Consider the following 23,014-nt stretch of genomic DNA (forward strand, 5'->3'; position numbering starts at 1 on the left):
CTGTGTCAGTCTGGGGCACAGACTTGCCTTATATTTGTTAAAACCCTATTGGAAGTACGGCATGCTCCTTTTCATCCCTTTGATAAGTATCTAGTCTTTATGTCTCAGTTCTCACCTGGTAATCTGAAAATATTTAGATTCCCACTTTAGTAACAGGTACACAGAAAAAAAGAGCTTCAGTAATAGCCGGTGGGGATGATGACCTCTCTCACTGTAAATTATATTTGCTGCTTCTTTGATGACTTTACATCATTTGTCGGGGCCTTCGGCAAAGACTTGCTATCTCTTAAGGTGACACTGACTTTGCCTGAGAGGGTTCCTTTGAATACCTCACAGAAGGAATGTGGAGTTCAGACAGGCAATGAACACATGCCCTTTTACAATTTTCACATGATTGGGAAGGTGATTTACTTGAAGGAAGTGCATATCAGTGATAAAGGCTTCCCTGCTCCTTTAAAACTTTAATGTTATATTGAGAGAAAGTCCCCTGAGAAACCGAATAGTTCTTCATGTGGGAAGCCTTATTCTAATTCTAAATGATACTTTTGTCTAGATGAGATGAAGATATGCAGAGAGAGACATGTACATGATATGTGCACCTACCCTCCCAAATTAGTGTTATACGTTCCTCTGAAGATTGGGCCCTAGAGTTCCATATTTGCAAAGAGACCGTGAATGCTAGTTTGTTTTGAGCAGACTTTGATCTTTAGTGACGGGAGGTGGCAAAGATTCATATTTTGCCACCTTCTTAGTTTCTGTAAATTGAAAAATGATCGTATTTTCATCCTTCTGTGTTTATAATAAAAGATAAATGTGTAAGTTACCCAGCCCAAATATTATGCATTGTCTCTCGACTTAAATGGGAACTGCTGGCCATTTAATTACACAGCTGGCATTATGTAGAGACAGATTATATGTTAGGTAACATACAGAGACAAGTTAATTAAGTACCTGTTATGCCTGAGATATAGTCAGAGAATAGTGTTGTTTAGTCAGCAGATGGCATTCTTTCAGTGCTAACTATAACCATGATAGCTTTGCTTTTGTGAGAAACTGAGTTAGCAGTAAGGGTCACATTCTGTCCTCCTCAGAGCTACTCTGGATTTGTATCAGTGTAATTGAAGGTAGAATTTATCTCGAGTGTCTAGATTAGTTTAAAGAAAAGGAGTACTTGTGGCACCTTAGAGACTAACAAATTTATTACAGCATAAGCTTTCGTGTGCTACAGCTCACTTCATCGGATAGGCAAACTTTAGAAGGTTAATAGATTTGGTTAGGTTAAATATCCAAAAGTTCTAATGCTTATCCACAGAGTTGAGCTGGCTGAAGTTTTGCTACTGAAATGTTATTCAACAGATACTGGCTTTTTTAATCAGATAGACATTTTTATGAAAAAAATTCTATTTTTGTCAAACATCTTGGGGGGTCTTCTGAAAAAACAACAACAAAACAATAGTTTGGGGGGTTTCACTACAAATTTTTTTAAAAATCAAAATAAAATTTTTAATGAGATTGAAAGAAAACATTCATCCACATTTTTCATGGATGAAAAACCATCTCCCAACCAACTGTACTAAAGCATATACAAATGTATCTCAAACTTTTTGGTCTGGAAATCTTGCAAAGTGAAAATTCTCTCAAAATTTCTAGAACCTATGGCTTGATCAGAAGTTTTATTGGTGTGAAAGCAATCTTTTTTGCAATAGAAGTACAGAGATGAAGTTCAAACACTAAAACTACCCTTCCAGAACATTTTCTTGAGTTCTCCAACATCAAAAACATTTTTTTCTTCTTAATTTATTATGCTGCTCCTGGTCACAACTGCCTAGTTATGGTCAGGTTCTCTTTTTTCCATTGAGTGATTCAACCACTTGATTCTGTATGAATAATACACTGTGTCGTCCCCAAATTTACAACGCCAAATTTGTGAGTAAAAACTTACTTTTTGGAGGATTTTCAGCTGTTACTTAGTTTAATAGTTAAAGTTGGCCCTAAGATATCTTTAAGAAATCCCTTTGAGTGCCACATTCTTATAGTCCTTCTAACAAACAAAGGGCTCATTAATGACACTTTAAATTTCCCAAATAAATTACATCTAATTGAAAAGGCTGGAAATGGACACATTTGAAGATACTGTAATTAAACCATGTTATTAACTGTTGTTGTCTATAATTGTTACGCTCACAGTCAAGGACAGTTCAACAGATCAGGTCAGCCTTGAGCAGTGCTGCTGTTACATTAGAGGTAATCAATCAATCATCAGACCCCTACCGTTATATTTGCATGCTGTAGTTTTCTTGGTTGAAATGAGTCCGTGCAATGAGGGAAACACTACAAATGCACGAAGAATTTTCTTTGGCTGATTGCTTGTTGCCTGTTGACAGATCAAAAGCACACTGGAATTGCAACATGCTCCTTGGTCTGAAAAAACACTCCTAACCTCTTCCCATCTACATCTTTGTCTCAACAGGGTCCCATCAGAAGCTGATGCCCATCTCTAATGGCAGAGTTTTCAGCTGCTCACCTTGTGAGGGTATGCACTGATAGTAAACCTATTGCTACAGAGAGGCAGGAGGTGCTTGCTCCTCAACAGCCTCCTAGTCAGTGAACTGACCCTGCAAGAGCTCAGGGCAATGCTTTTCTCCATATTACAATAGGGCTGCCCTGATACCTCTAGGTGATAATCTGCCATTGGCAGCCTTCAGCTCTGTCCACTGGCACCATCCCCACTTTCTGATGGTCAGCATCTCCCCTCCAGTCTGTTCTACCAGCAGTCCTCAGCCCTACCCCACCTTTCTTCCTTCTGTGCCCTCAGCCCTGTCCTTCAACCTCCAGCAGCTCCTCTCCCTTTCTAGCTGCCACATACAAGGAACATAAAAGGCCCCCCATATCTATTTTATATTCTGCCCCTTTCCCTACCTCTTTCTCGCCCACTCAGACCCACCCCCTCAACACACTCCGTCAAGACACTTGAGAGAGCTGTTTGTTATGATAGGAATTCAGGCAGCACCAGAGATGAGGATCCCTTACACAACAGCATCTCCTTTCATAAAGGACGAGATCTTAGTGAAAGAACCCTCCTTGTTCAGCAGCTTTGATAATATTTTAGTTTTTGCTATAATGTCTCATTCTTTGTGTACAGCTAGCTGAGCCTGATAATACATTTATCAACACCTATCAAGTGCACACAGGGATAAGAAGAATAAGAGGTTATGAAACTGCATGTGTATCACACAACGGAGCATTCATCCCATTAGGTAATAAAAAGTAATGATGATCATATGTTTATAGGTCAAAATTAATCCTGACCGGTAACTTCCCCACACACCATGAAGCATGTACCCATCTTACATATCAAAGGGGGCAAATTACATGCCAATTGAGCATTTCCCTAGTCATCAAGAACAGGCATCCCATAAAGCATGATGTGTACTAGTCCAAAGGATAATTTTGGGCCCTTGGGTTCCAATTCTAATCTTAGATACGGGATTTGCAAGCATACCCCATATACCCTACCTCATAAAATCAGGTACCACACGTGCATGAGATAAAGTTTTTAGTTAGATGACCTTCTTCCTCTATGCAACTGAGATTAGAATCAGATTTAAGTATTTACAATATTATGTAAATGTAGAGCACATGCTACAACTGACGTATATTTAAAATACCTGTGTTTAAAGAACCATCTTGGAATCTTCTGTAATTGTCATAGTGTTATCAGTGCTCTTCAGGTTTATTATTAATGTCCACAGCAGAAGAACCAAGCTTTAGATAAACATTCCAAGGAGTAGTTCTGATCAATGGCCTCAAGATCTTTCCACCATCTCACAGGAAATAAATATTTCTTAAATCTAGCTAGGGCCTCATGCTCTTTACTCAGCTTTTATTTTATAAACAGAAGTAATGTAATATTGCTGAGGTCTTTGATAATGATGTAGAAAAGATTTTTAAAAATAAATAATAGAATGCGTTAACTACACAAAGTTAAGCTTATCAAATATTTTGGAAATATTACACAAATTATTTTCATATATAAAACATATACTCCCTATCTGTACACAAACTCACTCATGTGTATGCACACACATCAGCATGCACACAAAATGTAGCTGAGATATTACAGATAAATGCATATTGATGAAAAAACAAAACTTCCTCAACGACAAATAAAACTTTGCTCTCTTCTTCTTGAAGTTTTCATAGTCCTGCCATTTAAGAAACATGGTAAAAACTGTAATGATTTAAACTGCCAGTACATATTTAGACTGGTAGAGTCTATACAATAATGTACTTTAAAGAGACACATATTGTATAGTTTTCTGCCACCAAACTACAATTATATAACTGGCTTTTGGTTTATGGATCTCATATTGATATTTATTTTTCCATGTAATTACTCTTGAAACATGACAGGGTATATTGTGAACTATGACATTATATTAATATTTTTATTTTATACTTTTTTCCTCATTCCTTATTCCTTTTTTCCTTACAAAAAGCAGATACATTCTGGGTTTATAGAAAAAAAAATCTGAAGTCCCTGAATGGGTTAGCGTATCAAGTGTTTTCTCAAACACTTTTCACAATGCTGACTAAAAGTGTCTGTAGGGTGTGAAGACAGGATGCACAAAGTGTGAGAAATCACATTTACGCTACATCTCTCATACAAAAATCACAGTTGAGGACATAGCTAATTTATTATCTGAGAAAAGGCAATTCTCCAGGGCAGACAACTATCAAAGTGAATCTACAACAGCATCAAATAGAGTTGGACTCTTCTATTCCCTCAAGTGCACAGCAGACATAAACCCATTCATTAGCACATAGGAATTGTTCACTTTCATGTAACATTTCCATCTTCATTTAGGTTACATTAAGAGAATGCCAAAACTGGCAAAGTGAATTAACAATTTATTTTGAATTTAGTCTACACTGCGCACCCTAACATTTTAAAAAAATATCACTTGTGCTATCTTGCTGATGAAATTTTTTAGTGAATTAGGAATTTCAAATAACTGACTAGGGGTTAAGATAGCACTAATATGTTATTACGTGAGAAGATTTGAAATGCTAGGCTACTCTCAAGATAATCTGCATTTTCAGTGTGTATGAATCCATTTCATACATTAAAAGACACATTGGGTAATGCAGTGATAAAGCTTACATTAAGTTTTCTAAATTGATAATTAAGATAATCAGATACACTACAACAGCAAACGATTGGCAATAAAGTAAAAATTCTTCATACTATAACTGATCTGTTATATTTTATATAAAATAGGCTTGTGGAAAATATTTTACAAGGTTCAATCTGCATATACAGTTCCAAAATTTAATCCTTACACATCCTATGTTCACAGTTCATAGCAACTGCATTTGTATTCCCCCTCCTTGGTCCACCAAGGGCCCACTGCTTCCGGTTCCTTAGCCATCACCTCTCTTGGGCAAAGACATGTTTCTCTCTCCCTCTTGACCAAGTTTCGAGTTTGCACAGTTCCCTGCCTACACTGTGATATTCCCAGCAAGCTAGACTACCTAAACAGGCCAGCATTTGCACTTTGCTTACTCTTCAAAGGCTATGAACAACCTAATTGTCAGCAGTTATAAGTTACCATACAGTTCTTTCTAAGCAAGCACATTTATTCTTAAGGTGAAAGCACTCCATAGAAAACATATTAAAAACAATAAAAGAACCTACACGCATTCTAATAAGCTTGCCAGAGATCATCCCCAACTCCAGCAGGGGCTCAGGTAGGAGTCAGTCCTTCAAACCCCAGCAAAAAGTTTTCTTGTAGTAATAAGTTCATAACAGCCTCAGCTCAGAGTAAGCATGCTGACTGTTTCTTTATACAGCTTAGGCTTTTGATAGCTCAATTTTGGGAACAAGTAATCAGCTGGCAATGGTTCTCTTCTCAGGGTGTCAAAAGGTAGAGTTTTTGAAAAACTGGGGGGAGCAGAAGGGATTTGCTTTGCACCTCTCCCCAGCTATTTCCCAGGAATTCACTTTATAGGCATTGTCCCAAAAGACGCTTCTTGTCTGCCACATTGTTCAATATAGTCCTCTGATCAACCAGGCCCACAATGCTACATAACCTTTAACTTTAATACAATGGACTCCAAAGATACTTAAATTTAATTCAATAAGTATATTGCAGTAAATTGCCACATTGGTCATACATATACGTGATTTATTTGACTATTATTTCATTTTAAATTAATTTTGTAAGATGCCCTAAACAATAATTATTTAAATAATTTTGCTGTTGACCAATGTACCTTGACACTGGAAGTTGATAGGTAGGATTTACCAAGGTACAAAGTCAAGAACTACATTTTTCAATCAATTGGGATCAATAGGGATCAGACATTCAAAATGTTGATAAGAAAAAGTGGCTGTGATTGGCCCATTGTGACTTGGAAACCATGTGTTTTCATTAGAATTCAAATGCCTCTAGTATGTGTTAGCAGCCGGGATGTAGGAAGTCTGGCCAACTGGTGAGAGCAGGAAACAGGTCTAGTGGTCAGAGCAGGCATCCACACTGGGGAACAGAAGCAGGGGTCAGAGCCGGAGTCAACAGCCAAGTATCAGAGCCAGGAGGTTGAGCCAAAGTCAGGACTAGCCATCAAAGCTGAGGATTGCAGCTGGCTCAGATACCTAATGCCAAGACCAAAGGGTTGAGCCAGAGTAAAAAGTCAGGGCTGGAGGTCAGAGCCAGGATTGGGAGCTGATGGTCAGAGCAAGGGAAAAGGGCAGGAACCAGAGAGAGGCAAGGATCAGGCATCGAGCAAGAGCAAGGTGGGAGCTATAACTGAGGAGCAGGTCAGGAGCAGAGCAGGAATCAGGAATAGGGCTGGATCAGGACTGGAGGAGGCGGGCAAGTGCAGGGTCCAATGTGGCAGTAGCAGAGGTCTGCACAGTTGCTCAAATGGCTGGCACAGGTCACTTCCTGGCTTAAGTAGTGAGTGTGAGCCAATTACATGGTTGCAGGCCTTGAGTGCTACAGTAGAACTGCCTGTGGTGTCTGACCTTCCAGGTACAGTCAGATGCTTCTTCACCCATCTCCCTTGGTGGTGACAAGGGAGTGCCAGAGATCCAGAAACCCCAAAGGCCCGGGCTCCATACAGTTTCATAATATTATAAAACCAGTGACCTATATTTCATGAAACCATTAACAGTTACAATAACATATTTCAAAATATTATCCATTAATATAGTATACAGAGGCAACATGTTTTAGTGGTTTGAACACAGAAACGGGGAGTTAGAAGACCCAAGTTCTGCACCCTGCTCTTATGCACAGGGTGACCTTTGGCAAGTCATTTAACTTCTCTATGCTTCAGTTTTTCAAGCTGTGAAATGGGGATGGTGGTCATATATAATTAAGTGGCAGAGAGAAAATTCGAAGCAGACTAGTAAGCTTTCTGTGTTACATATCCCTTGAACAAGCCATTCCAACTGAGCTGTTCCACTGAGTTCATTGGAATTTGGACCAGACCCTTAACATGGTCTGTCACTTCCCTCTTCATTTACAAGAATTTCATTATTATTAGTACTATGCTCTCTTCCCTCATAGCACCCAGCACTGTCACACCTGTCCTCTTGCTGTGAAAAAGTATGTCTACCCTCTGCAATGAAAACCCTGTGGCTGGCCAGTGCCTACTGAGGTTGGAGGGTCCCAAAGCTCAGGGTACAGCCCAAGCCAGAATATCTGCACCACAATTAAATAGACCCACAGCCCAAGCCCTGCGAGCCCGAGTCAGTGGGCACAGGTCTCACCCGGGGGTGTCTAACTGCAGTATAGACATTGTACCCAAAGTGGCCTTCTGATGCGTTAATTCTGCTTTTGAAATTGGTGAGCAGGAATTATACTACAAGGTCATAAATCATCTTCTTACCGACCACCAGTCTCTCTCTGCCATGAGTTGAGACTTTACTAACCTGAGAGGAATACAAACACTCTTGAATGAAAGCACCTACATGACAATGTTACTTTCCATGTCCTGAGGCTGAATGGATTTCAATAATTGGACAAACTTCATGATATTCATAGCTATGGCTCTTATCTAGCACTCCCTCAGCACAGTGTGGGAGCCTTGACATGAGACAAAGAGTCAACGGTGGCAAGCAAATAAATGCAAAGCTTATAATAACATATATATATAGTGCTACTTCACAGCAATTATAAGTTATTATAAGCTTATTATATATATATATATATATATATATAATATATATATATTCACTGGTATACGTTAGTGCAACTGTCAAATACAAGAGTTTGCAAACTTGTTTCCAGGTGAATTGTGAATCATTTTTGTAAGACTTAAGAATTGTAATATGCAGATAGCACAGTAAGTTCACATTCCCTTTCAAAAAATATGGATGGTTTAATTACAACTTTAAATAATTAAACTGCTTTATCATATTGACAGTCAAAGCGCCTGAAAGCCCAGATTATTATGTACTATAACTGCAGCATGTCTATATGCTGTCACACTAGAACTTCAATATGTCCTACTAAATTAGGTCCATAGTTCACACATGAGGAAATAATGTTATAATCCACTTTTCTTGTCACTAAATTGCAAAAAGGCCATTAACATTTGATTAATTCATATAGGTAGGGCCCTGTGTATTTTGCAATTCTGTAGCTACAAAGATAACCAAGAAATACACCCTTGACACAGAATTTGTACGAGGAGCTACAAATTTACATTGCTAGGCCTTATTGTTGCCAAGAAAATCTTCCAGACATGGAATAAGTGGAAAACCGATATAGAATTTTCTTTCTGAGCCTGGAGACATTAAAAAACAATAGCTCTAAGACAGGTGTAAACTGCTCCCCTTCATCTAAATGCAAAACCATACTCTGAAGTGTCCCCAGTCTCTGTTTACCAGAAGTTGGGAATAGGTGACGGAGGATGGATCACTTTATGATTACCTGTTCTGTTCCTTCCTTCTGGATCACGTGGCACTGGCCACTGTCAGAGGACAGGATACTGGGCTGGATGGACCACTGGTCTAACCCAGTATGGCCGTTCTTAGGTTATCATGTAAATGGATTAACACAGACTTATTGATTACAGTTTAAATACCAACATTGTTCGTTGTTTCAACGTTACAAAAAAATCCAGCTCCAGTAAGATATCTAACCATTATATCTATAGAAAATAGCAGATAGTTGTCTGATTAGTGACTATGGTAAAGAACCACACAATTGCTTTCATCTAACATTGAACAAAGGAACTTTATTTAGTAGAATTTGGATAACAGAATTCTTCCTAAAAAGAAAAGGAGTACTTGTGGCACCTTAGAGACTAACAAATTTATTTGAGCATAAGCTTTCGTGAGCTACAGCTCACTTCATTGGATGTAGCTCATGAAAGCTTATGCTCAAATAAATTTGTTAGTCTCTAAGGTGCCACAAGTACTCCTTTTCTTTTTGCGAATACAGACTAACATGGCTGCTACTCTGAAACTGTCAGTATTCTTCCTGAAACTTCTTTGTATCTGATTCATGGTAGATTTTCTACCTAAAACTTTCCCCATTCTGTTCCTTTCTAATATCCTGCCAGAGTTTTAAAGAAAAATACACATTTTCAAACCTTATGCCCAAACTAGAATTTAACATCACTTCTGTTATTAATCACAAATGGGAGGGGGAAAAAAATCTATCATTTCCCCCTTGCAAAATAAATAAATAAATAAAATAAATAAAAATGCCTCTTGAATCTCCAAAAGCTAAACTGACTTTCTGTGAGCCAAAAGTCACAGATGTTCCCTACCCAGCTGCCCAGCTCTCCAACTTTGCCCGATAACTTCCGCAATATAGTCATGCACATTCTATAAAAACTTCAGTGGCATAACTGGAAATCAAGGGACAGCACAAAATAAATGCAAATAAGAAAAATGGACTGAGTCTATTTTTCACATTCATATTTAAACAAACAAAAATCTTTAAAAAACAATTTCTGAAGCTCCAGGAGAATTTCTACATGAATACTTCAGAAAAAAACAAGGCAACTTGATGTGGTAGGTCCAGCTTGCTGCAGCATATACAGGTCCCAACATATAGGGTCTGCTTGTGCACAATTCTCCATGTATGGAACACCCATTGACTTCCATAGAGCTATTTGGAGAGTTTGCAGGAGCTGATCCATACTGTGTTTTTCCTCCATTGTTTCCCATTTAATTTCCATGGGAGTTTTACCTCTGACTTCAATGGGACCAAAGTTAAACCAACACTGGTTGCTTTTGAAAATCCTGCCCTGTAATAAAATTACACGAATATTTATATCCCTGAAAAAAAAAGCGGGGGGCGGGGGTCAGTCTCAAAAGGCAGCACACAAACATCCATAGAAATATCTCCTGATCACTGAAATTAAATGCAAAGAGGGGTATTTCTGAATGCAGCTCAATGCCTCTTCAAGGGTCATAGCAGGTTTACAACGGCACAATGCAATATTATAGAAATCAGTTGGCATAAAAAGAGTTTTCAGGCTCATGTAGCACAATTGGTCTTGCGCAGCACAAAATTTAATCCATTTGTCAAGACTGGCTGTTAACTGGGATAGTACAATTACATTAAAAATACCTTAAATTGGGATTTCAAAGGACATTTTTGTGCTGGCAAAGGCTGCTTTGAAGCAAGATGCTACATATAATGGATCAAAATAGCATTCAGAGTGAGAAAGAAAAATGGTAAATAAACTGTGTCAGATAAGATATTAGAGGGTTAGAATGTAGTAGACTAGGGGTGCTTTGGATGCCACAGAGGCTGTTTGAGGCCTGGGATGATTTCTTCTTAGTCACAGGATTAGCATGATTCATCTATCATTTTTCTCCTGCTGGCTGTGTAGGATGCAAGTTAGGTGTTTTCTAATTTTCTGTCTGTGGGAGGCTTATTAAGGATGTATGCACAGTGCTCTACAGGCCTGCATACCAATTGGTGAAGAAGTAGTTATATGCTTACGAATTGAAACTCTTTTGTGCATGATTAATTAAAGTCACTAACTTTTTTTTTTAAACTGGCAATGAAAGGTGCCAGATTTACACACACACACACACAGAGACACACACAGACACAGGCACTCACACAAACACACAGACACTCATGTAATGGGCAGTGCAAGTTTATGCCACACTATCCCATCAATACACCCCAGCATTCTAGGGTTCAGAGTATAGTTCAGTCATAGTCCTCTCTGCTGACTCTGTCAATAAAAGATCCCTTTTATGATTTTCATGTTATGGTCACTTGTCCTCTAGGAAGTAGTCTCAGTCTATTTCCTAATTTCATATAGAACAGCCATCATATAATAACAACTTTCAGCTACTACTGACAAAACTAATTCAAACTATTACCCTGGATATGAAAGGCTATATATCCGATTCTAACCCCTTAATTTTGCCCTATGATAACACAGCATGCATAGCTGCATATCTTGGAAAATCAGCTAAAGCACTATCATACACACGCACAGTTGCTTACTTTCCAAAGTAAATAGAAATGCAGTGTATTAAAGGACAAGCACTATCAACTGTAAGCTCCTATTCTACATCGTCAATGAGTCAGTTGCATGTAAATGGAGGCCTACTCAGCACCATGTGCACGTGTGTAGAGGCAGACAGATAGAACACATTATATTCGGATTCACTTGAATAACCTACTCTCTTACTATGAACAATCACTGTTTTCTGTATGATAAAACTAACCTTGAGGCTGTTTTAGTACAATTTGTGCTTTACACTCAGTTTGGATTATTCAGAGCAGCTTATCTTGACTTTGAAAAGAAACTATTTTCTGCATCTTTATCCATTTTTGCCAATTTAGCATGACTGCATCATGCTCCTAGATCCTGCAGTGCAGCCATTTTTGCAGGGACTCAATGAAGATTTTGCCAGGGGGCTCCAGGACCAGATTCAATATGAGCGAAATAGCAAGAGACAGAAAATAATTAGAGTTTGAATTAAAAATTCTTGTGTCCCTGGCTGAAAGGTCAAAATAAGATTACAGCTTTAGATGTTGATTTAGGGGGAAAATGTCTTGGCTTTGATTAAGTCTTGCATACTAGTATGAAAAATGTAATATCCATGGTGCACAGAGTGTGAAATATATTGTGCATTGGCCTGTTTAATGCCTTGTCCTCCACTATTACCAAAAGGCTTTGAAACGATGGCTTATTATACAAATCATTATTTGGACTCAGTGCTGTATGGGTCAGAGGAAGTCAGGAAGGAGCAGTAGTATAAAGTAGATTGAGATAGAAGGGAACTCTTCCCACACCAGCCAAGGAGGACGGGGATCCCTGTCTCTTCAGATCGCTGAGGAGGAGGAGCTGTAACCTGGCTCCCCCTTAATGCGGCCCCACCACAGGGGAGGTACTATATGGGTGAGAGGAGCATTTATCTCCTTGCAGATCTCCACGGCCAACTGTAGTGTTGGCGACAGAGTTGGTATTAGCAGTTTTTTGGGAAACAATTTTTTGCCACCCCTTCTCTAAATTAACTAACTCTTGTTCACTATGGACTCACCACTATATCAGGGCCAGCACAAAGTTTTTGAGGAGGGTTAGAGAGCTGATCTTTTGAGGGTATATGTCAAGCTTAGTTAAATTATTTTACATAAGAAGAGGGATGAGTGTGCGAGTAAGAGAGGATTTAGCCCTTTCCAAACCCCAGTTCCCTGCACTCACCCCTCATTTTCCTACATTCCTTCTCCACCAATATAGTCTCAACAAAGCAGATTAACAATGTATCCTAACACCTGCAATAACCACTTACAACACACTTACTGACAGGTTAATGCTGAACTGCAGAGAAAGGGGTTGTTATAAACAAAGCTTTGAAAGGAATATTGGTTAAGCATTCATGAAACATGTACCTTGATATGAATGTAGGTATTTGTGTGGTGGAGGAGGCCCAAGGATGTCCTCCTCAGCTATGCCACGCATTCAAGACGATTTCTTTCCCTTTGGACTCCTGATGTTGATTTCATCATCAGATTGTTTCTTGTGCTAGTTGTGACAATCTAAGCAATATAAGTGTCTGCAGACTTTTGGGATTTAAAGTCTCTGGGTGTGCTATCTCATGTGTGTTGTATCAACCAGGCAAGATACTAACAAGCTTCAACAGGACTTTATTTTCAAAGTGTAAACCTCTTTACCAAGCTGCTGCTGCACCCTCTGAAGCTCTCTCCCAGCCTCTCAACTCCTCCCCCCTCCTTCCTGTTTCCTGTCCTTTCAGACTCCCAACAGCCAGTGCCCCAATTCTAATAATTACAAGCAACATCTAAACACCACATTCCCGCCTCTCTTAAGAAACTCTCCCAATTAAACAAACATTATTGTTCTAACCACAGAAACAAATATGAAACAAGACACTATACTGTTGGCAGAAATATTACACTGAAAATACTGTAGATACTACATAACAGTCTCTGGTCCAGACAGGTGGTCGTCTGGGTCTGACAGGCCGTCTCTCAAGCCCCAGTTCCAGTGCAATGTCTCGTTGTGTTGGTACTACGGTGAAGTCATCCAATGCAGACTGGGTGTTGGCATAATCTCCCCTTGGTGCATAGGCAGGTGCAAGGTAAGAAGCATTCCATACCCGCCCATTAGAAAGTCGATAGGTGTAAGTTGTGGTTCTAGAAGTAAGCGTTCTCTTACATGAAGCATGGTTGTTTTCTCAATGGAGCTCTTCTCTAATCATCTCATCTGCCATATTCCCAAAGTCACAAATTACAATCAGACTCCTCAGGGAAGCAATATACTGCATTATAGTTTCCCCTGGTTTCTGCTCACGCTGGCGAAATCTGTAGCGATTAGCTACTACATTCACTTTTGACACAAAAAATTTTTTTAACGCAGTGAGTGCAGTCTCATATTTATCATCTGGAAGGGGAAAAGTGCAAAATATACGCTGCCGTTCTGCTCCAAGGCAGTGGATTAGCAGAGTATGCTTTCTTACTTCAGAAATCTCTGTAGCACTGATTGCAAGCAGATAAGTCTCAAACATATAGATCCAAGTTGTAAAAGCAATTGGAGGCTCACTGGGTTTTGCAGAAAGGGTGCAGGTGGGTTCAGAGGCAGAAGATCCATCCTCGTCGCCAAAAGGTTGTATCAACCAGGCAAGGTACTAACAAGCTTCAACAGGACTATATTTTCAAAGTATGAACCTCTTTACCAAGCTGCTGCTGCACCCTCTGTAGCTCTCTCCCAGCCTCTCAACTCTTCCCCCTTCCTGTTTCCTGTCCTTTCAGAATTCCAACAACCAGTGCTCCCAATTCTAATAATTACAAGCAACATCTAAACACCACAATGTGCTGTATCCATGTTTGAAAGGAATCCATTTACCTACTGAGATCAAGGGATATAGCTAAATTTTGGGCCTTTAGATGACTGGGTAGTAGAACTTCCTTCGAAGCTCCTTAAACCCCACTGCAGGGATGCAATCCAGCCACTAACAAAGGCTATACTGACAGAGTTTGTAACCTCCTTGAACATAAGCCATTTTGACAATCTATAATGGCAGTAGTTCTGTTGATGGAAATATATATGACACAGCCATAAGGAAGCAGAAATTATAAGACCTTTGGGGAGGGAACTTTCAAAGGCTTAAAAATTGTAGCCTATAACTCTAATATTAAGCACCTAACCTCCCCAAAATAACTGCAACTGCATGACACACATTAGACACATATGGAGTTTTTAAGACATATGATGTGATAGATAAATAAAACCTCTTATAGACCTTTTTCAAATGAGAAAAGGATTCATTTCAAACTCTTGGATCTCCAAAAACCCATCTCTGATTAACTTCAATGTTTCAGAGAAGTATTTATCTCTTGGCAGGAGACTAAGCTTCAGAAATATCAGGTGGAAAGGAGTTTTTCTGAGGAGAAGGAAGAAAGTTACTTGCAAACTCTATAGTAGAGCTGTAAACACAATCACCTACTGTGCTTTAAGAAACAATCTTACATTGGCAGGAAGAGAGACTAGAAAATTTAACTGGTTTTACATTTCTAGGGTGAAATTCTGGTTTCACTGAAGTCAATGAGAGTTTTCCCATTGATTTAAAGAAGATCAGGATTTCACCCCAAATATCTATTCCAACTATGACAAGTTGGCCCTTTGAAGGGCACTTGGTTAAAAAACCTTGTGCAGAGAAAGTTTACTGAGACTGTAGGCAGCACCAGTGGCCCCTGGGAACTTGAGGGATATCTACTAGAACTTCATTAACAGCAGATCACTGGTTACAAATACTCTGGGGGATACTCCACTGGCTCAGCTATACCCAAAGGGAATTTAAAAAGTTCAAATTCTACAATAACCAGCCTCACCAATTATTCCCAAATAACTCAACTAAAGAACAACTCTACACTCATTCACCAATAACCTCACAAGTTGAAGAGGAAAAATATTAAGGAAACACTTTTCAGATTCCTTTCCAAGAGATCATTATTTATAGAGCCCAATTTTCATATTTGGGTGCCTAAAGTTAGGATCTTAAATACGGATTTAAACTTCCATATAGCCATTTTAGGCAACTAAGTGCCAATTTAGATGCCATTTGTCATAAATATAAAGGGAAGGGGTTAAGAAGCTCTGATACAGTACTATAAAATCTTCTTACCTGTAAAGGGTTAAGAAACTCAAGTAACCTGGCTGGCACCTGACCAAAATGACCAATAAGGGGACAAGATACTTTCAAATCTGGGGTTGGGGGAAGGTTTTGTCTGTCTGTCTGTGTGATGCCTCTGCCAGGGACAGATCAAGAAAGCAAGCAATCCAACTCCTATAGAGTTAGTAAAAGTAATCTAGCTAGAAAATGCGTTAGATTTTCTTTTGTTTTTGGCTTGTGAAATTCGCTGTGCTGGAGAGAATGTATATCCCTCTTTTTGTGTGTCTTTTTGTAACTTAAGGTTTTGCCTAGAGGGATCTCTATGTTTTGAATCTGACTGCCTGTGAGATTATCTTCCATTCTAATCTTACAGAGTGTTTCTGTTATCTTCTTTTGCTCTTTTAATAACGTTCTGTTTTTTAAGAATCTGATGGGGCTTTTAGGGTCCTAAAAACCCAAGGCTGGTCTGTGCTCATCTTGTTTATTCTCAAGCCTCCCCAGGAAAGGGGGTGTAAGGCTTGGGGGGATATTTTGGGGGAAGACATCTCCAAGTGGTCTCTTCCCTGATTCTTTGTTAAATGGCTTGGTGGTCGCAGCATACTGAATCCCAGATACGAGGAATTTTGTGTCTTGGGGAAGTTTTAACCTAAGCTGGTAGAAATTAGGGGGTCTTTCATGTGGGTCCCCACATCGGTACCCCAGAGTTCAGAGTGGGGAAGGAACCCTGACACCATTATATGGACTATGATGATAAATCAGCTCCTAATATATACTAAAGTTTGAAAATTGGGCTCTATAATTAACTATGAGAAAAGAAATGATTTAAAAAGCTCTGGCAAATGCCTCACAAATGTCCTTTTAAACTTCTGTACAGGAAATTTACAAAAACAAAAAAATAAATGGTTTGATTTTGCACATTGAAATGAAGGAAACACCTATGCTTCACAATAAACTATAATTGCCAGAAGATAGGGAAGCTGCTACCTATGGGGCATCTGTCGCTCAGTTGCTTAGGAAATGTTGCAGCTATGCTAACAGTGTGTGCATATGAGATACACACTGTTTTTCTTGAAAGTTATCTGAACCTTATATTCTGGGTCATTACTAAGGGGCTCACTTGGAAACTATACTGGCAGCTGCAATCAATTTCAGAGATGATTAAAGTGGGGATTAAAAAGAATCAGTGGTAGTCTGTATTCATTTTGTTAATGTTTCTTATGAATAACAAGGGTCCCTTCAGTTTAAAGTCCTACAGTCTTAACTATTAGTGTTTTGGCACATATACAGCTAAGAGGTTAAATGTGCTCTGCAGGTACAGGCCCAACGTTATGACACTTTCAGGTCAGTGGAGGACTATAGGGTGAATGTTTAGCACCATGTGCAAAAATTTAGCTTTGTGACTCTTCCATTAACTTTAATGGAAGGTATAGGGTAAATACATACCATACTGAAAAGAACCCCATCAACCTATGAATAGATTTAGCAGCCTGCCCACAGCTGCTCACAGCTAACTTTGCAGCTCCTACTGTGTGGAGGTCTCCCCATGTATTATAACTGCAGGCTGCATCAAATTTCCAAAAGGAGGAAACACTACAAGAAGAGTAGCCATATAATATCTGACGTGGCAACCTGTGCTGTGCCTTTACCCGAGGATGGAATTTGGGACTCAGTTATGTCTTCCTGCTATAGATATAAATGAAGTATAAGAAATTATATTCAAGATGAAAACGAGCTGCCTTCTGTGATCTTTGCCTCAGAACATCAAACATCTTGTGGGCTAAACAGGGAACCCTAAGAATCTGGTATCATGAATTCTATTGCTCCACAGTACTCGTGAAAAATAATCCATGCTCCTGAGGTCACTGGACTCCTCTCAGCTCAAACAAGCACCAAATTGTTGTCAGAGTCACGCAGTAATTTATGCCCAATAAAGTACCCGCCCACTGTTTACTTTCAATTAACAGATGCTCTGTGCTGGGCCCACTGCATCAACCTCTGGTTTTTCTTCCTGAACCGTGTACATGCCATGAAGTCTGCAGATTTCCACATTACAGCATGCTCCAGGTTGTGAGAATCTGGTTAATATTCTGAAACAGCCAGGTTCCATCACACTAGCACTTAAACTATTCATTTCAAAGACTGAGAGGTCATGTACTAGATCCTGGCCTAACTAAACTCAGAGGGCCAGATTTTCAAAGATATTCAGGTGCCTTAAAAAAGCAGAAAGGCACCTACTGGGATTTTCACCTTAGTAGATTAGGCACTTACATTCCATTGGAATTATCTTTGAAAAGCTCTCCCAGAGTTTCAGTCTGGTTGGGTTCAGGAAGAATTTGCAGACGGTGCTGGAAGGCCAGAGGGAATAGCAACAGAGAGTGCATTTACATGAGAAGTGACCTTTCCTAGTTGCCAAAGCCTCCTGCAGTATGACTGGGACAACAGTAACTAAGGGTCACAAAAACCTAGTCGCTCTAACCATAACAAACTTTATGTATACTTTACACTTAGCCTGTTGTTTCAGCATGGAAGAGCACTAGAAAATATATTGTGAGTATTATCCTACACTAGCAGAGAAAAGAAAAATGAACTAGTTGATCTAATAAATCTTTTCTATCATTGAATGTAGTTAAGGACATTGAAGTCAATGGTAAATGGGACAAAATACAACATGGTTTTACAAAAGGTAGATCGTGCCAAACCAACCTGATTTCCTTCTTTGAGAGAGTAACAGATTTTTTAGATAAAGGAAACGCAGTGGATCTAATTTATTTAGATTTTAGTAAGGCGTTTGATACTGTGCCACATGGGGAATTATTAGTTAAATTGGATAAGATGGGCATCAATAGGAAAATTGAAAGGTGGATAGGGAATTGGTTAAAGGGGAGACTACAACGGGTCCTACTGAAAGGTGAACTGTCAAGTTGGAGGGAGGTTACCAGTGGAGTTCCTCAAGGATCAGTTTTGGGACCAATCTTATTTAATCTTTTTATTACTGACCTGGGCACAAAAAGTGGGAGTGTGCTAATAAAGTTTGCAGATGATACAAAGCTGGGAGGTATTGCTAATTTAGAGAAGGACAGGGATACCCTACAAGAGGATCTGGATGACCTTGTAAACTGGAGTAATAGGAATAGGATGAAATTTAATAGTGAGAAGTGTAAGGTCATGCATTTAGGGATTAATAACAAGAATTTTAGTTATAAGCTAGGGACGCATCAACTAGAAGTAACGGAGGAGGAAAAGGACCTTGGAGTATTGGTTGATCATAGGCTGACTATGAGCTGCCAATGTGATATGGCTGTGAAAAAAGCTAATGTCGTCTTGGGATGCATCAGGAGAGGTATTTCCAGTAGGGATAAGGAGGTTTTAGTACCGTTATATAAGGCACTGGTGAGACCTCACCTGGAATACTGTGTGCAGTTCTGGTCTCCCATGTTTAAGAAGGATGAATTCAAACTGGAACAGGTACAGAGAAGGGCTACTAGGATGATCCGAGGAATGGAAAACTTGTCTTATGAAAGGAGACTCAGGGAGCTTGGCTTGTTTAGCCTAACTAAAAGAAGGTTGAGGGGAGATATGATTGCTCTCTATAAATATATCAGAGGGATAAATACCAGAGAGGGAGAGGAATTATTTAAACTCAATACCAATGTGGACACAAGAACAAATGGATATAAACTGGCCACTAGGAAATTTAGATTAGAAATTAGACGAAGGTTTCTAACCATCAGAGGAGTGAAGTTTTGGAATAGCCTTCCGAGGGAAGTAGTGGGGGCAAAAGATCTATCTTGCTTTAAGATTAAACTCGATAAGTTTATGGAGGAGATGGTATGATGGGATAACATGGTTTTGGTAATTAAATATTCATGGTAAATAGGCCCAATGGCCTGTGATGGGTTTTTAGATGGGGTAAGATCCAAGTTACCCGGGAAAGAATTTTCTGTAGTATCTGGCTGATGAATCTTGCCCATATGCTCAGGGTTTAGCTGATCGCCATATTTGGGGTCGGGAAGGAATTTTCCTCCAGGGCAGATTGGAAGGCCCTGGAGGTTTTTCGCCTTCCTCTGTAGCATGGGGCACGGGTCACTTGCTGGAGGATTCTCTGCTCCTTGAGGTCTTCAAACTACAATTTGAGGACTTCAATAGCACAGATATAGGTGTGAGGTCTTTTTTAGGAGTGGTGGGTGAAATTCTGTGGCCTGCATTGTGCAGGAGGTCAGACTAGATGATCATAATGGTCCCTTCTGACCTAAATATCTATGAATCTATGAATCTATGAATCTATGAATGGTTTTTAAGTAATAGGGTCCCAGTCCCCTACATAAAAATTTTCAGTCCATCTTCAATGTTGGTCAATGCCTGATACTATATGATAATATGGAGGGCATATTTTAAGTATAAAAGTGGTTCTCTAGTGACAATCAGGCCAATATTATTTCACTAAATATGGAAATATAATATGCCAATTACTGGTTTGGATTCCCTTCTAATGGTATCTGCTCCTGCAGAGATTCCTTCAACTGAGTGAAGCTCTTCATCTCTCACCAGAGATATAACTCAGAGCATGGCCATGTTAATCTCAAACTGTCTCTAAGGGCTCATTCAATTGTCTCTAGATGAAATCTTCAGGAATCTTCAAGATACACACCAAAGAACTATAGCTAAATAGCTGGGATGATGTTTAAACTTCAGTTCAAGATGTGAGGCCAGTCTGCTCGTGTAAACTGTCACAGCTCCATTGACTTCACAGAGAATTTGGCTCACAGCCTCAGGCCCTCATTCACCCCTTATTGGACACTGGATAGCAGTTGTATTTATCAAGTTTTGACACAGACACTCTGATTTGGCTCTATGTATTGTTCTGAAACAGTAGCATATCATACCCTAAAATCCAAAAGGAAAGGTGTACCAAAGCAACTGGGAGGTGAGCAGCACTCTGCACGAGACAGAGGGAGGAAATGTTAGTATCAAAATATAAACCAAGAGAATGTATGTTGCCTGCTAACCATCATCTATATTAATCACAAGCAAAAATATGACTAGACACGAAAAAAAGAAAAGAATCCAGAGTCCAGTTAAAGATATACATTGTTTTTGAATGTAAGAGGGAAAATATAATTGTAAAGCTGTTGCCATTTCTATATTTCCAAGTGTGTCTAATTTTTAGCCTCATATCTGAAAAAGTGTGGAAATGACAGAGAGAAAGCATGTGAAGGAAAAAAATCACAGACTGTAGTAGAGATGAAAAAGTTCTGTCAGGCTGTTAGACATCTCCCTATCAATGTAGTATTGTCCCCTACTTCACATTTTCCAGTGCTTTGTCATGGCTAAGTTACTGGAATTTCATGCTAGTTTACTTATTCAAAGACACTGTTCCTCCCTCTTCAAAAGAAAAAAAAATAACCCTGCTTCAAAATCACAAGGTGATTTTAATTCAGCTTTCCAGCTCAAAATGGTACACATACGTTTTGAATAAATATCTCTAAAATGTTGAATGCTTATCAAAACTTATCTTTTACTGTAGCAATTCAGTTTCCTGGCATTGATTTATAAATATTTCTATTGCACTCAACACAATAGTATCAAACTAAATCATTTTTACAAGACCTTTAAGGTTCACCATTCATTAGTGTAAATTCATCCTTTGAGGCATTTTAAGGCTTCTTCATTTCAAGTATACCGGAACTAACCCTCATCTGGATACCAGAAGTGAAAAACAAGTGCTATGTCCATTAAATGGGTTCCTGTTACATATATTTGACAATCAGGATTCAAGGCAACCTTCTGGTACATTTTAACAAGAAAGTAAGGGATTAAACAATTAGCATAATGCTGTACCTGTATGTGAACTTTACATTTTGTGCTCAAAAATATGTCACAAAAACTTGGTTTAAGCAAATATTAGTCTGTAAAAATGTGTCTTTGCATCATCCTTATCGTGACTAGAATTAATAGTTCTCTGGAAAGTAACCTTCAGTTACTTAATATTTTCTCCATAAAGTATTCTTCATAATCAATCAAAATTAAATATAACAGCAACTGAATGTAGGAGTCTACAGACTAGGAAGGACAAGTCAACACACACCATCAAGTACTTGTCTCCACATCAGCAAAGTCCTTATTGGAAAGGTCTAAATCAGTTCTATTGTGCAAATAAAACAGGCTTCTGATGGTGAATGGAGGACTTTTTAGGAACTACATGTAATGTGATGCCCCTGTGTGGTTGTCATCAATGGGAATCAAACCCACGAGCTCTGGATCTAAAATTACAAGCCTCTATCGCAACGAGATAAAAACAGTTAGCTCAAAGCCTGCAGCAAACTCTTCAACATTGATGAGTGGAACAGAGAGCCATCCCCCATAAGTATAGGTTATATACAGATAACAAAAGGAGCCCAAGTACCTGATCCAGCTTCCAGTGGAACTCTGCTGGGCGAAATGTATCAGCCTGGTCAAAATCTTTACGCAGCAGAAACACAAGACGACAGTTGTGCACATAAAGTGCATAATGGTGCCGATTCATTTCTGAAAATATATAACAAATAAAGAGGCTTAGACCACTGAAGTGTCATAATTGCTTTGTCTAGCTGAATTTGCCTCAAATAAAAATTCTGCCTGTATAAGCAATATACACTTCAAACAAACCAACAAACATAACATTCTACTTTATTTCAGAATTGTACCTCCTCATGAGTTTAGTGAAAGCTGCAGGTGCTTACCACCATCGAGGATTAGGTCCTATCCATTTAGTTTATGGATTAATTAGGTCAGCTGTTTTCCAATTAATATTTAATCTGATTTCAATTAACACTTAAAACTAATTTCCCAAATCTAAATCATGAAAAATTAAAAACTAATTTTCCCCATTTTGTCAACCACTCTCCACAAAATCCTCAGATGAATTTTGAGAAATGCAAAAGTATTGCGGAAACTTTCACTGAGCTCAGTTACCACCCAACTAAGGAATGTGTAAAACTTTCAGAGACACAATACTCAAGATTTATGGCTTCCTTTCAAAATATATTAACTGATGGGAAGAAAAACTCCACTCATGCCACCGTGATCTCTGCCAAAAAGATTTAAAATAAATAGACTCACCTGTCTTGTCAGAGTTGCAAAGAATGGTTTCTTTTTCAGCTCTCAGTCCTGGACTAGGTCCATGTTTCATCCACATAGTGATAGTGAATTGATCAGTTAAATTCTTTGGTACTATTCCATCAGGAATTTTGGCTCCTTGTTTTCCATCAAATTTGAAAATCATGTCATTGTTGTCTATCAGAAGCCCAGCTGTCCAGTTAGTTGCTGGACTAGGAGTGGGTAATAAGTCAATGGCACCTGAGGATGCACCTGCAGATGACATATAATGAAGAGGTAGTGATGAGAAAGCTATTC

The 23,014-nt window shown here is 39.0% G+C and overlaps 1 protein-coding gene across 3 annotated transcripts in view; it reads right to left on the minus strand.

Annotated features, from left to right (window-relative positions):
• Window positions 1-23,014, minus strand: part of CLSTN2 (calsyntenin 2) — a 741,931-nt gene that overhangs the window by 86,073 nt on the left and 632,844 nt on the right. For all 3 annotated transcript variants that reach the window (XM_073359983.2, XM_073359979.2, XM_073359984.2), the window contains 2 exons: window positions 22,721-22,969; window positions 22,026-22,147 (listed from right to left, as the gene is read on the minus strand). In XM_073359983.2, the coding sequence (XP_073216084.1) occupies window positions 22,026-22,147; window positions 22,721-22,969 (371 nt within the window). The remainder of the gene's footprint in view (window positions 1-22,025; window positions 22,148-22,720; window positions 22,970-23,014) is intronic.

This window comes from Lepidochelys kempii, chromosome 9 (genome assembly GCF_965140285.1).
Source record: "Lepidochelys kempii isolate rLepKem1 chromosome 9, rLepKem1.hap1, whole genome shotgun sequence".
NCBI lineage: Eukaryota > Metazoa > Chordata > Testudines > Cheloniidae > Lepidochelys > Lepidochelys kempii.